The 15,327-nt window shown below is 45.9% G+C and overlaps 1 protein-coding gene across 1 annotated transcript in view; it reads right to left on the reverse strand.

Annotated features, from left to right (window-relative positions):
* Nucleotides 1-8,584: 8,584 nt before the first annotated feature.
* LOC129330315 (complement factor H-like) overlaps nt 8,585-15,327 on the reverse strand; it is a 69,163-nt gene continuing 62,420 nt past the window's right edge. The window contains exons 12-13 of the mRNA XM_054980346.1: nt 9,798-9,977; nt 8,585-8,882 (exon numbers count right to left, since the gene is read on the reverse strand). Of these exons, the coding sequence (XP_054836321.1) occupies nt 8,585-8,882; nt 9,798-9,977 (478 nt within the window). The remainder of the gene's footprint in view (nt 8,883-9,797; nt 9,978-15,327) is intronic.

Here is a 15,327-nt window from a genome sequence, read left to right on the forward strand (position 1 = left end):
GCATTGCACCAAAGCTAAGTTTGGCAGCTCTGAGTTTCTTGCTGGGAGTCCCTAACCTAACCAGTCCCTATCTAATCTATCTCTCTCTCGAGTTGCAATCAACATTTCTGGGGCATGTTTGTTATTAATTATCAGAATAGATTTGTGCCCACGGGTCTGTGACAGTTTTGGGTCAATTTTTTAATTCCTGGTTTGGGAGGTGGGGGAGCCAAATTGCAGGGTGCATTCCCTTTGCCACTGAGTCCCACACTCCTTCTGCTGGCCAGTTTTATCTACTTCTACAAGTTTAATGTAGGGAAGAGCGTGATTCCCCAGGACCTAGACTCACAGAGGATGTATGCCACAAGGAGGGCTCATCTCATTCATTCTGGAAGTCCACTCCTGAGAAATTGAACAGCCAAGAGTTGACCTTCAGAAAGACCAACTGCTCAACTCTTCATGGGAGAAGGTGAGAGCGATGTGGGCTGACAATGTCGCCCACATAGGAAAAGACACTCTCGTTCTCCATGCTCGTTGGAGGGCATGAGAGGAGCCACTGCACCTCAAGAGAAAGGTCCGTCCAGACCACCTCCTTCTTGGCTCAGTAGCTCAGCGGATCAGTGGACAGCATCTTGCAGAGCTCCGCAGGGTAATCCCTGACCACTGCCTCCGCCGAATCCTCTCTCATGTGACTCACGATTCCAGAGGGGCCGAGGCCCCACCAGAGCATCTCCATCTCCATGGACATTCTGGTGGTGGCCGTGGGGGAGCCTGCTCAGAAGGGGCATGAGAGGAACCCACATGGCTGGGTCCCCCCTGTCCTCTCTGATGACAGGCATTCCTTCTTGGCCTGCCTGCTCCTCACCCACGCACAGAGGGCATCTCTGGCTTGGGTGAGGTTCCCGTCCTGCTTGGCGAAAGTGCCCTTAATGTGCAGGTCACACATAGTCGCCAACATGTACGACTTTTCTTCATGAGAGGCATTAGCCTGGCAGCTATGCCCTGCTGCATCCTTCTCACGAGCACGTGCACCGCTGGTATAGTGTCAGCACATGGTGCGTCTGGGTCCACAAAGGGGGCCAGTGAACTCTGGAGCGTGTGCACCAGAGGAATGACCAGACCCAGGGTCGCCATGTCTGATGAGACTGTTACAGTGAATTCCTTGAAGGGCTTCAGGACCTCCACTGGCTGGGTGATGGTGAGCCAATCCTCCTGTCTGAACTCACCCACCTGACTCACACCAATGCTCTCTGAGAGCCACTCCTGGAGTGTGGCCTGCTCCACCCCCAAGCACTCCAGCATGGCACATGTGGAGTTCCAGTGAGTAGCTATGTCGGAGATCAGGTGATGCTCCAACATGCCTGTCCTGGTCTGCTTCTGGCGCAGTTCGTGAGTGGCTGTCATGCTGCATGAGAAGTTACTTGTGAGCCTCCGACATGTTGGGGATGGCTGAGGATAAAGGGGCTGAGATGTAGAAAGAGATGTATAAGATAAAAAGTTATGCAGATGATGTGATTATATCAGTGACAAATCCATATATCTCCCTGGTTCAGGTAATGGAGCAAATATCAAGATTCAGGTAACATTCTGGATATAAATTGAATAATAAGAAAACAAAAATAATGTTACTCTCAACAATGAAAGAGGAATCTGAAAAGATTGGAAGCATAACTGACTGTACCATTACTACAAAGCCAATAAGATATTTAGGAATAAATGTATCTTCACAAAATGAGAACCTCTATAAAGATAATTATCAAAAAGTTTGGATGGGAATTACTGAAGACTTGCAGAGATGGCAAAATTTAAATATTTCATGGTTAGGAAGAATTGCGGCTATCAAAATGAATATTTTACCTAAATTAAATTTCCTTTTTCAAATGATTCCGATTTACATTGAACAAAAGATTCTCAACAGATGGCAGAAAGCTATGAATGACTTTATATGGAAAGGGAAGAAGCCAAGGATAGGATTGAAAGTATTATAAGATAATAAAAATAGGGGAGGACTGGCCGTACCGAATATCAAATTGTATCATCAAGCAGCAGCGCTGGTTTGGATAACAGATTGGATTATGAATCCTAGCAACAGACTGATTAAATTGGAAACAGTGGATGCTAAGGAAGGTATCCATAATTATTTATGGATTAAGAAATCATGGAAATCTATTTGCAAACAAGATGGGACTCTCATTATAAGAGATGGTCTGCTTAAAATATGGTTTCAATACAGAAATAGACTGAGCCCACCAATTTCCCCATTGATGTCACCCATTAACGCCTATTATGATGCAGCAGTCAGGAACAAAATTCATCAACTAAGCTATGAATCACTGATAGATAAAGAAGGAAACATAAAAACTTGGCAAGAAATCCAGGCCCATGGCAAAAATATTCCGTGGCTGACTTATCATCAAATACTATCAAGATTAAAGGATCAAATTATCAAGGAAGGCAGCAGGCTGAAAGAAAAAACAAAATATGAACTAGTAATATCTGGAGACTTGTCACATCTCTTGGGGAAGATTTACAAAATATTACTGCAACACCACACAGAGACAGAACAAGTCAAAACTTGTATGATAAAATGGATGCAAAATTTCGGGGAATCTATTCCAATGGATTTATGGGAAAATTTATGGACTAAAGACATAAAATTTACAGGCTGCCAGGTACTGAGAGAAAACTGGTATAAAATGTTTTTTAGATGGTACATTACTCCCAAAGATATTGCAAGGATTAGTAACAGTTACAGTTAACATTGCTGGAAGTGTCAGAATATGGATGCAACATTTTACCACATGTGGTGGCCTTGTAAGGAAGCACAAAAATATTGGATAAAAATACATAAAGAGATGCAAAAGATCCTCAAATGCAGATTTGAATTAAATCAGAAAACCATGCTCTTAAACACTTTACCAACAAATCTGAGAAAAGAACAAGGAGATCTCTTCCGTTATATGGTGACAGCAGCAAGAGTATTATTTGCAGGAAAATAAAAAACTGATGCTTGTCCTAGTCTCTCAGAGTGGAGAGATAAGGTTCACGAATATGCTTCAATGGCCAAACTGACTACCTACTTACAAAATAGGTTGATAAGTGACTTCTGGAAAAAATGGAAGGTTTTTTTATTATTTAGGTTAAACTAATTGATATAGTAGCTTAGAGGGAGAGAGAGAAGAAGAGATAAGGAGAAATGTCATGTAGCTAGGTTCAAGGAAGCTAAATACTTAATAATTACCTTTTTAGTTTAAAGAAACTTAAATGTTCTGCTTGTTTTATTCCTAGGATTTTTATATCTGCACTGTTTATAAATTTATTGGTGGTATAAGATTGTATAATTTTCAATATACTGTCTAAATTTTGCATAACTGTTATATTATGCACTTACTTTACTCTGTTTTTCTCTTACTTTCATTTCTTAAATGAAATGTTTTTATAAAAAAGATATGGGCTCTTCCACCACAGTCTCTTCCTCTTCCTCCAGCACCCTCTCCTCCTGCACAGCCATGAGAGGCCTGCTGCTCTTTTTAGGAGGCAACCAGTTTGTCCCAGCAGCTCTGTAAATTTATAATGCAAAAATCCTTCCCCAGCTGCTATATGGAATCCAACTGCGGATCAAAGCCTTTAAACCCTGTGTAGAGGGTGTACAATCAACTTTCTTCCGACAGATTTTGGGTGTCCCTAATTGTGTCCCTTATATATCTATATGTGCAGAGTTGGGTCTTCACCTCTTGGAAACTGAGGCCTGGATCATGGCTTTCAAGTACTGGATAATAATTCACTTTAGATCTGAACATGATAGCTTGTTATCTCATTTGATGAGAGATAGGCATAGTACCATATGGTTTTCTATATTTACTCTCAAACTGCAAAAGCTTGGCATTGCATTGGAGTCCCTACTCCTGTGTGATGAATTACATATCTTAAGAACAATTAAACTGAGACTGATGGAACATGAACTACAAGAGATGTTCCCCCTGCATCCCCCTGTCTGTTCTGCAGCCAACTTAGGCATATACCAAAGGCAAGGAATGATGCCACACTATCTCTCAGCTCTGGACATCCCATCTCAGCTCTGAATATTTACCTTAGCACGTTTAAACGCCTTTCCATCAGTGGTGCTCTCTGGCAGGTTTAGGCAAGTACCCCTTCAAAACAGGATATGTCCTTGTGAATTAGGAGTCCTCGACTCGTTGTCCCACATTATTCTAGAATGCCCTCTTTTTGGTCTGTTACACAAACAATTTTTAACTGAACACCTTCAATATAATAATTTTATTAAAGGAGGAATTTTAGTTTACCTTTTAGAAGATTGAAACCCTTGTGTTACTTTAAGTGTTGCAAAATTTCTAGCAGAAGTTTATAAAGTTAAATCCAAGCATATAGCTGCACCTGATTGCTGAATGTTTATTAATTTTATTATTAACTGCTACTAATTGCTTGTTTATGCTTATGCTTCTGCCTATCCCTGTCTCTGATTGTCCCTATCTCTGATTGTAGACTATTATTATTTCTAATGCCAATAAAGGTAATTGAATTGAATTGAGAGGCTTGCTGCTGGTCTCAGAGAAAACAGGGGAGGACTGCCCAGCAGGGGGTTCCTCCTGCAGTTCCTCCAACATCCACTGGGTCCCTGGGGTGAGTAGGAATGCAGGAAAAGTCATGTGTCCCACATCCATCCCAGGAGTCACCTCATGCTGCCCCTCCTCCAGCAGCTGGCTCTCAACTGCTGGAGGAGGGGGAGCCTCAGCAGCAGGCCCCCACCCAGTGCCAGCCCCCTGCCTCAGACACCTGGGTTGGGGGTGGCCCTCCAGCAGCTGCCTCAGGAAAGAGGGCCTTGCAAACCCTCTTCCTGTCACCAGAAGCCAGGCTGGTGAACAGCAGCAGCTCAGGGGAGGGCCTCCTCCGCTCAGATGGGGGGATAGCCACAGCTCTCCCCTCCCCCTCCCCCTCCCCTCCACCCCTCTAGACCCCACTTGCCTTTCCCCTGGGGCCCCTCTCAACTTTCCTGTCAGCCATTCTTTCCCCTCCTTGAACCTTACGTTTTAAAAAAGAACCAAAAATTTACAATTTGGTTTCAAAACCTATCTATCTATTTCTAAATCTAAAGGAAAGCCTATTACAACTAATGTGCCCTGCCTGGCTCCAAGGGTGGCTGGGCAGTGAAACCCTAGTCAGGGGAGAACTAATGGGCAGCCTATTTATAGGAATATATCTATATAATTTGAACAGACCCTAACTCTAACTAATTCTTTTCCTACTGAAGCCTATTTACTGGGGAAACTACCCTTGGTTCCCTATCAATTAAGTTCAGAGGGCAAAGATTCAGTAAAGGCCTAGTGGCTTGCAACTAGCCTACCTTCTAAAAACACTATTTAAACTATTCTGGGAAACCCAAAGTAGAATGAAACACAGCTAAACTAACAGCAGCACGAACACTTAACTTCCCTGGCAACAATTGAAATTAAGTCCCAACAAACAGTAACTTTACATTCCCTTCCCCCCATCCAGAAGCAAAAGCTCCCCCCAATAGGAAACCCAGTGAGTCTCTGACTCTCTCACATGTCCTGCAGTCCAGCAATGGTCAGGCAGGCAGGCAGGAATCCCCCGGGTGAAGTCCTCTCCACCTCAGTGGCAGGCTGCAGCCAAACTGGAGACGAGAAGCTCTACCAGCTGGCAGCCCCAGCAGGAGTCTCTCTAGTCTCGCTAGGCCCAGAACATAATGGAAGCAGGTTAGTATAGTAAATTAATCCAAAAACTACCCTCCCCCAACAACTGGGGGGGGAGGCCTTGGACTGACCCAGTAAAGCTTTTTTAAGTCCCAGACCCACTGGAAAATGAAAGCCACAGTAAAACACTTTAAACAGAGAACAAATGGCCCAGCTTCAAATTAAATTCCCTTCCCTTCCTCCCCACCTCACCCCTAAATAGAAAATCTCTCCTACTAGTCTCCTGAAGTCCAGCGCTGAGTCAGTTAGATGATCCACAGGCAGAAGTTCACTCCAGGCAGGGCAGGCCACAACACAGAGATAGTGAGAAAAACAGTCTCTCACAGTCTCTCTCTAAGCCAGCAGGAACACTGGAAGCTGGTCCAAAGGCCAACCTCTAATTTAAATCCCCTGCTGCATCTCCTTCCAGAGAATCCATTGGCTGGAAGGAGGATGCAGCAGTGGGATTGGACACTCCTAACTCCCCCCTCCCTTCCCTGATCCCCTGATTTGGGCATTTTTTCCGAATTGGATTCCCGAAGTGCACTCCCCTATTCCTTTCTAGAGAACACAGATAATGGCAGGATAGATACTCTGAGAGTGCAATAAAGATAAGTAATAAAGCATAAATGAAATCTGTAAGCTGAGAAGAAGTGAAGTCAAGCTAGCAATGGCAGGCAGTTTCATCTAGGAATTATCCTCTACAGGTTTGAGGATTTATAGGGCCTGGGTTGCCAACTCTATTGTATATTGAGTCTTGTGCTCAAGAATGATTTCAGTCAGAGGTGATTTCAACTCAGAACAACATGTTTATTGCAAGCCCGAACAGACAGACAACTCCAGTTCCACAAAAGCCCAATATATACATCAAACCCCACCCCTATATTAGCCATCAACCAATAGCAACATGCACCCCAGAATACCATCATTTGCATGAACTATATACAATATAACATATTTACATGATAGTGATTGGTCTTTATTTAGAGAGGACCGACTGGCTGCTGCCAACACTAATTACCAATGAGAATTGATCCTAGAGGAGCCTATCGTTTATTGAAGCTAGGCCCAATACACAACACTTCTGCCCCCTAGACTTGGGACAACCCATTGCAAAGATAGTCCTATAGATAGGCAGGTGGGTGATGAGCCCTCTGGGACCTGCGAGGCCCATCAGTGCCATCGGCTCCTGCGACCAAAGGCTCAGAGTCTGGGTCAGGCTGTGCTTCTGTGCCATTGGGGTTCCCCATGGGAACTTCTGTTTCCCTTGAAGCCAGAGGCAGGCCGCTGCTACAGTCTCTGCAAGATTGTTCATAGCAGTCCTCAGCCACCACGGCTGGTACAGCACCAGAGTCTGTAGAGCAGGGGGGCAAGTTTTCATCCAGATCCTGGTCCCACGGTGGCCAGCGTCTCTGAAGCCAGTCAATGTGCCGGCAGTAGGCCTTACCGGCTGAGTCGGCCACTTCATAGGATACCGGCCCTGAGGAATGGGTCATGGTTGCTGGAAAACACACTGGCCCACTCCCATAGTTCCCCGCATAGATGAGGTCACCCGCCTGGAATCTCCGGAGCGCTCCTGTGCTTCCCAGCTCTTTCTTGTCATCCAGGGCGAAGTCCAGATGAAGCAGCATTGTGAGCTGCCATCCCATTAGCAGCTCTACAGGACTCCGACAAGTGGCAGCATGTGGAGTAATATGCTACCATATAAGAAGTTCCGTCAGCCATAGGTTCAGGTCCCCATGACCTAGTCTGCACAGCAAATCCTTGGCAGTTTGCACCATCCATTCCGCTTGCCTGTTGGTGGATGGGTGGAATGGTGCCGACGTGTGGAGTAATATGCTGCCATCAGCTGCAGGTATGGGTCCCCGTGACCTAGTCTGTACAGCGAGTCCTTGGCAGTTCGAACCATCCGTTATGCTTGCCTGTTGGTGGATGGGTGCAATGGTGCTGACGTAACATGCCTGATGGCATTGTTGTTGAGGAACTGCTGGAACTCCCTGGACGTGATGGCTTGCCGCTTCAGGATTCTGGTAATTCTGGATTTTTTTCCCCACTTCAGGTAAACCCGAGGTAGGAAACCCAAATTTTTGGGTGATGCACACCCCAATTGGCATTTCCCATCGGGCATGTGAGACAGGCTCAAGGACTCTGTGGGCGATCAGACACTCTAATTCCTCCTCAATGTATGGCTTGACTGTGACCCTTTGTGCTTTGAAGTGAGTCGGCAGGACTGATGGGGCAAGGTTGAACGATACAGGCGGCCCAGTGTAGCACCACAAGGATCCATCAAAGATGGTGGGAAACTCAGTGCAGACTGTGTCTAGATCATATTGGCCAACTAGTTGGACTCCAGTGACTTGGATGCCCAATGCCTCAAACTAATCAAGTCCCAGCAAGCTCGTGCGGCGCCCCTTGACAACAATGAGACGAAGGGGGCCATGAAAGTCCTTGTACCTGACCACGACTCGGCCAACTCCTGCCACCGGAATCGGTCGACCCTGGAAGTCAGTCGGGATGATGTCGCAGGGCTCGAGCTGTTGGTTCCTTCCATGGGGCAAACTCAGTTGAAGGTGTTCATTGAGATGATTGAGAGTGCTGACCCGGTGTCCAGCTCCATCTCTCATGGCGACCCTTCAATGTGCACGGTGACACGAATCTTTTCCCTGGTGCCCATCTTGGTGTTCAGGATGGTGGTCTTGCTTGAATACCTAGTCATGGATTGATGTTCTTTGGGCCAAGAAGAACTTTTTGCCGTTGGCCGACAATGGCACAGAGCGAGGCACGGAGACTGCTGTGGTGAGCCTCCAGATTTGACAGCTCTACAGGCCTGTGCAATATGGCCCCTCCTGTTGCATTTCCGACATTCAGCGTTGCAGAATCTGCACTGTCGGCGTTCATGGTTCCCCCCGCCCCACAGCTAGCACAGGGGGACCCGTGATACTTCTGGTGAACCAGACGTTTGGCCCGTGCTGCTTGTGTGCTTTGTCTTCCCCTTCAGACTCGCTCTCAATGTCCACTCGATGAACTGGCTCTGGCTTTTTTGGTAGCACCAGACTCCTCAACTGCCGCACGTCTTTAGTAGACTGCTCTGCTGCTTCAGCTGTGATGGCCTTTTTATATGCAGACTTGAAGTCAAGGCTCTTTTTGGTGACCGGGCGCCACTGTAGCTTCTTGTCACGAAGGCTGCAACACCTGTCAATCACACAAGGTGTCTTCAAGGTCAGTGAATTCGCACAGCCAGGCCAGCTTCTGCAAGGCCGTGACAAAGGTAAAGATTGTTTCAGCCGGCGCCTGGTCCCACTTGTAAAAGGCATGGCAGCTGGCAAATTTTGAAGGTTGCAGTGAGAAATGCTCTTTTAGTTTCTCTTGTATAGTGTCGAGTAACACTGCTTCAAGTGTTTCCGGTGCTAAGAGAGCACAGACGATTTTGAATGTTATTGAAATATACCTGTTATCTGGTATCATCATTTCCAGTTACATTACTGTATGGCATTACTGTACAGCAATGCCATACAGTAAGTGACATTACTGTATGGCATTGCCCACACCGTTACTCCCACTGCCTGTCCTGTGCTCTGTTGGGCTGGAATCCTCAGGAAGAAGGCAGTCACCTTCTTACGTCTAGAGGACCAGTTGATCTAGCAATGCAGCTCTCAAGCCTTGACCTAAATAGGCCTCAAGCCTCAAGCTGAATGCTGGCGGGTGTCAGACCTCTGGAGACTGCAGGGCTCTGGCTAGTAACCTGTGGAGGAGTATCACAATCAGTAGTTTGTTCTGAGGCTGCAGGAAGTGGTGTGTTGCCAACCTTGAACTTCGCCTCCTTTGTGCAACTTCTGCCTAGGCCTTTCACCGCTGTTGTTTCTGTGGCATGGAAGAGGATCTTGAGGGGCTATGGGCCTTGGCAGATGCTTGGCAGAAAGACAGATATATAAATATAAATGTTTTAAAATAAATTGGAATGATGTTAGCATTTTTATCAGAAAGCATGAAGATTACTTTCTGGAACCCCTTAAAGCAACTTGTAAGATAATAATCATCGTAAACTACCCATTAAGCAAACAAACAGAAGCTGGCAATTTCATTATACAACAATCATGTCTTACTAACTCACGTAGACATTGAGGGCTTGGACTCCATCCATTCACTGTGCATGTTGAATTGTCATCTAAGTTTTTTTTGGTCGTTTCATATCCAAGTTTGCACTTGTAGTGCAGGTTTTCCTTCAAGAAGAAAACTGGTTTATTCATGCTGATGATAACATTCTCTTCAGTTGGCTTTTGGCATGTTTCTGAAGGATCAAAGAAATAGTATTATTATTGAACAGTTTTGCATTTTACACAGGTCCAGTTCATCTATCTAAATCCTCTACATAAGGAAGCCCCCTGAGACCAGATGCATGGAGGAAGTGACATGAGAGTAGGCAAAATTAGATTGCAGACATTGGTCCTATCACCAATTTACATACGTATGTATAATAATAACATTTGATTTGTATACCATCCTTCAGAACAGTGTAACACCCACTCGGAGTGGTTTACAACGTATGTTATTACTAAGAACAAAGCTCGTTGTAGGAAAAAATACAATGGGCTCTAAAAAGAGGAGGGTGGGCAGGTGAGCATTGCCACTTGCTTTGCTCCAGATCCCTGTTGGGTGAAGGGAGGCATTATCGCTTGCTCTGCTCCTGATCCCAGCCTGGTGCAGAGGGGCACTGCCACCTGCTCCACTCCTGGTGGAGTTAGCAGCGAGGCACGTGGAAGAGAATTTGCGATTTACTAACCAGGTGGAAAGAGAGATATGATGGTGATAGTTTTCCGTGGGATATCAATGGCACGCTCCTGATGAAGGTGGCACGAAATCTGCGTCCGTAGCCGGCCCCAGATTGAGCGTGGCGGTCTTCACTCCCCACCCCGGAGTCCTTATCACCTGGGGAATGACTGGAAGGAAAATTAATTGAATGAGTAAAAGAACTTTACGTGAACTGAGTTGTACTGCAGTTACCATTGCTGCACTGCGCTGCTGTTATTTATGTATTTGTACTTGAAGATATCATGTTATTATTGTAGAAATAAGAGGCATTTGCACTTTGTAAAAATTGTTTAATCATGTAAAGTTGCTTTGAGCACAGTGAGTGCTAACGTTTCTGTGGACATTGTTCCTTGTCAGTTTCCACTCCTGATCCTGGCTGGGTGAAGTTGGGGGTATTGTCAGGATTCGCTGCCGGTGCCAGGCGGGGCACCAGGTGGTCCACTCCTGACGTCAAAGGGGGGCCGGGAATGCTGCAGGACCCTGCTCTGTGGAAGGAGGGGCGGTATACCTCACCCGACTCCCTCTTAGTCCACTTGCTGGTCTGCTCAACCCACATCACTCACTCCCTTTGATCTCTGCCATCTCCTCCTCCATCCACTCTCCTCCTTGCCTTCGCTCTCACTCCATTACTCCTACTCAACCCACCACCCCAGTGCTCTTCCGAGCCATCCTTTATAGGGTTTCCTTTCCCTGTCCCACCCTTCTTCCAGGCTTTTTCCCTCTCCTGACGTGGCCCAGCTGTGCCTTCCCTCAGGTGTTTGCCTCCCATTACTAATCCCTCCTAGGTTTCCTTGCCTTTCTGGCAGGGTGTGGTTAAATGCAAACAATCCCCAGCTGAGGTTTCCCTGGCCTTGCTCCTGAGGAGCTGCCCTGGCCAGCCTCTGGACTGCCTGCCTGTTGATGCTGGGTGTGGCTGCCCTTCCCTGGCTGGCTTTCCCCTCTGATTCTTCCCCTCCCTTCTTGGATGCTGGCTGTGCAGACTTCGCTGGAGCCTCTGGACTCTCCGCCACGACTGCTGAGGTGCTGCGTCTGTTCCATCCTGGCACACTTTCTGTCAAGGCAGCTGGGCAGTTGACTCCTGGGGGTCTCCCGTCCTTTTCTCCAGGTAAGTCCGGTGGCTGGTCTGTTGACCCCGGACAGGCATTGCCACCTGCTTTGCTCCTGATCCCAGCTGGGTGAAGGGGGGTTGCCCCCTGCTCCATGACTGATCCTGGCTGTGTGAAGGCAGTTAGGCATTGCAACCTGCTCTGTGCTTGATCCCAGCTGGGTGAATGGGGAGCCGGCACTGCCACCTGCTCTGCCCCTGATCCCGGTTGGGTGAAGGCAGGCAGGCATTGCTGCTTGCTCCATGCCTGATCCCAGCCGGATGAAGGAGATAGAGCATTGTCACCTACCCCACTCCTGATCCCAGTCAGGTGAAGAGGGGTGGGCATTGCCACCTGCCCTGTGCCTGATCCCGGCCAGATGAAGAGAGGTGGGCTTGACCTCCTGCTCCATGCCTGCTTTGGGCCAGGGAAGGGAGGCATGCATTACTACCTGCTCCGCACCTGATCCTGCCTGGATGAAGGGGGGTAATCATTGCCACATGCTCAGCTGGGTGAAGGGAGGGCACTGCCATCTGCTCCTTGCGTGATCCTGACTGACTGAAGGAGGGCAGGCACTGCCTCCTGCTCCATGCCTGATCTTGGCTGGGTGAAGGGGGAGGTATTGTCATGTCCTCCATGCCTAATCCCAGCCAGGTGAAGGGGGGGTGAGCTTGGCCTCCTGTTCCATGGCTGATGCCAGCCGGGTGAATGGGGGCAGGCATTGCCACCTGCTCCATACATGATCCCGGCCGGGTGAAGTGGATCAGGCATTGCTACCTGCTCTACGCCTAATCCCGGATGGTTGAAGGGGGCAGGTATTGCCATGTGCTCCACGTCTGATTCTGGCTGGGTAAAGGGGGTGGGCATTGCTGGCTGTTCTGCACCTGATCTTGGCTGAGTGAAGGTTGGGGGCATTGCCACCTGCTTCATGCATGATTCCCACCATGTGAAGGGGGTGGGCTTGCCTTCTCCAAGTTCTGGAGGCATGGACTTCCTTGCCTAGGCTTACTACTGCAGCAGCACCCTCTGGAGGCAGGATAAAAAGTGAGTGATCTGAAACACAGCTTGTACCAAACTGTTTGTATGTATGTAAGTATGTATGCAGGGCTGGGAAAAGAGGTGTCAGAACTCTCAAGAGGGAAATGAGGAAGAAACACACAGGATTCTTTGGAATAATATTATTTCACGCCCTATTGATGAGTATTTTCAAGAGGTGCCAGAACTTCATTCCACCACATTCCTGCTGAAAAAAAGCCCTGTATGTATGTATGTATGTATGTATGTATGTATGTATGTATGTATGTATGTATGTATGTATGTATTCAATGTTTATACCATTTCTCTTCCTTTAAGATCTCGAAGCTATTTTGAGGGATCACTATGGTGGAAAGTTTGTGAGCAGGTGCTTCATGGAGCTAGTAGGGGTCTGTGAGTATCATGATGCCATGGTTTAAAGATCTGTGAATAATGCCTTCACTGTTGCTCTATGTAGCTATTTCCCAGAGCATTTCAAGTCTAACCTGGGTAGTGTAGTTAGGACAACTTTTCTGAAATTCCAGTGAAACTTCTGAATTGTGTCAAAACAGACCTGACATTTAAGATAGATTTTTTTTTTGGTTTTATGGGTCATGAGATTGCATTTTTAGGAAGATGGATCCTAAACATCCCCTCCAGACCAATAACTCATTGTAAAATGGAGGGGTGCTTATCCTTCTCCTCGACAACCCATCTTCCAGAGGGTTGATGCCATGGCACCATTTTGAATGAAGGGCCCCAGTGGCTGATTCTCATTATGCTCATTATTTTAACTTAAAACTAGTGGCTTGAGCTTCAAATTAAATCTGAATAATGATGCTAAGGAAGAACATATTTAACTTAGTAACACAGGGAACACCACTGTTTGAATTACAATTTTATTGTAAATCTCAAGCAGCACTCTCAAACCCTTGAAAAATTATTCACTTAGAAAAGTGCCTGAACATGTTCTAAATTGTACTGTGTTTAATGCATGTGTTTTCTCACAATGTTTTCAGCAGCTGTCCTCATCTTCCTCTTTCAACTGTCTGCTCGGCTCACCAGACAGAAAACCATGTCCACTTACAAAAGAGGTTAATTAAGGAGGATTTGGCTTTCCTGATCTTAGTTTATATCTTCAGGCATTCTTGTTAACTTGTATTAATTATTGGTCCTATCAGTTGCATTATCCATCTAGGGCTCTTTTAGAAGCTTCTTGTCTGGTGCCCCTTTTTAAATGGAATGCATTAGGATCTATTTCTACAAAAATGGATCCTGCTTCTCCTGCAATTTCTGCAGTTAAGAATATGGCACATAATCTCACAACTAGAGATGGGCACAAACTGGAAAAAAAATGAACACGATGTTCATAGTTCATTGCCATCCACAAACAGGGGTTCGTGAACATCCCACGGCTATGACCTGTACACAAACATGTTCATAGTTGGAGGTTTGTGGGAGCCCTTGGGACTTAGCTGAACTTGAGCCGGGAAAGGCATGATCCATGGGTCTCCCCCTTGTCATTTTCTCTTCACAGTGGCAAAAACTGGACTGTCTGCTGGAAGCTACTTTGGAGGGTTAAAGCCAGAAGGAAAGCCAGAAGGAGTTCAGACAGTCCATGCCTACATTGCCAAGGGAATTGATTGAAAGGCGCCAGACTGCCTGGGTTTACAAACGGCTGATGAACACCACAAACAGGGCTTGGAATGAACACATGTTCATTGGGAACGGGGGGGGGGGGGCTCACGAACAGCTTGCTCTCGTGGCCTTTTTTTGTTCGTGTTGCTGTTCGTGCCCATCTCTACTCACAACAATATCAGTTTGACCCATTTTCACATTCTAAATTAACACCATGGTTTAAACTAGATCTAAAATTTGGGAGGAATTCTTTTTTTATGGAAGACTTGGACAGAGGGGAGGTTTTATTCTGAATCAATTGATAAGCTTTATTTATTCAGTTGAGATCTAGATATGACTTGTCAACTTTTGCTAAATGGCAGTATTTACAACTGCAACATCTGTTGGTATTTAAAAATGGTCCCGCAGCATTGAGTCAATGCAAAAAACAAAACCTACAATATTTGTTTATAAATATTTGATATTAGTTAATAAATATGATATGAAGAGTCTCAGGAATGAATGGAATAAGGAGCTAGATTTCCCAGTTTTGCCAAAGCAATTGGAAATGGCTTTAAACGCTACATCCGTTGCTTCAATGGATCTTAACTTGCAACTTATTGAGCAAAATCATTATGTTGTTTAGCGTATATTTCACACCTCAGTGTTTTTCTAAATAAAAATTCAGTACAGTTTCTAATTGCTGGTACTGTAATTTATAGAATGTGTCTTTTAAGTCCATGCTTTGTGTATGTTCAGATACCCTTTTGGGGAGGAAGTTATAACTCATATTAACTTTGTGTTAGAATATTCATTGATTTTTGAGGATGCTTATGTACTTGTAAACTATTTGCCTGTTTCTTGGATAATCAATGAAAATGGACCATTCATGCATCTATTATAACACTGGATAGATCCAAAGGAGTTAGCCATTTTAGTCTGTAGTTGTAAAATAGTAAAGAGTCCAGTAGCACTTTTAAGACTTACCAACTTTATTATTAGACTTCATCAGATTCATCTGACGAAGAGAGCTGTGGTTCTCAAAAGCTTATGCTACAATGCGGCACTTACCCGGCTTGCACTGGGCTGCGTTAGCCAGGTGCCGGAGATTG

The sequence above is a fragment of the Eublepharis macularius genome, chromosome 5, assembly GCF_028583425.1.
Source record: "Eublepharis macularius isolate TG4126 chromosome 5, MPM_Emac_v1.0, whole genome shotgun sequence".
In the NCBI taxonomy this organism is placed as follows: domain Eukaryota; kingdom Metazoa; phylum Chordata; class Lepidosauria; order Squamata; family Eublepharidae; genus Eublepharis; species Eublepharis macularius.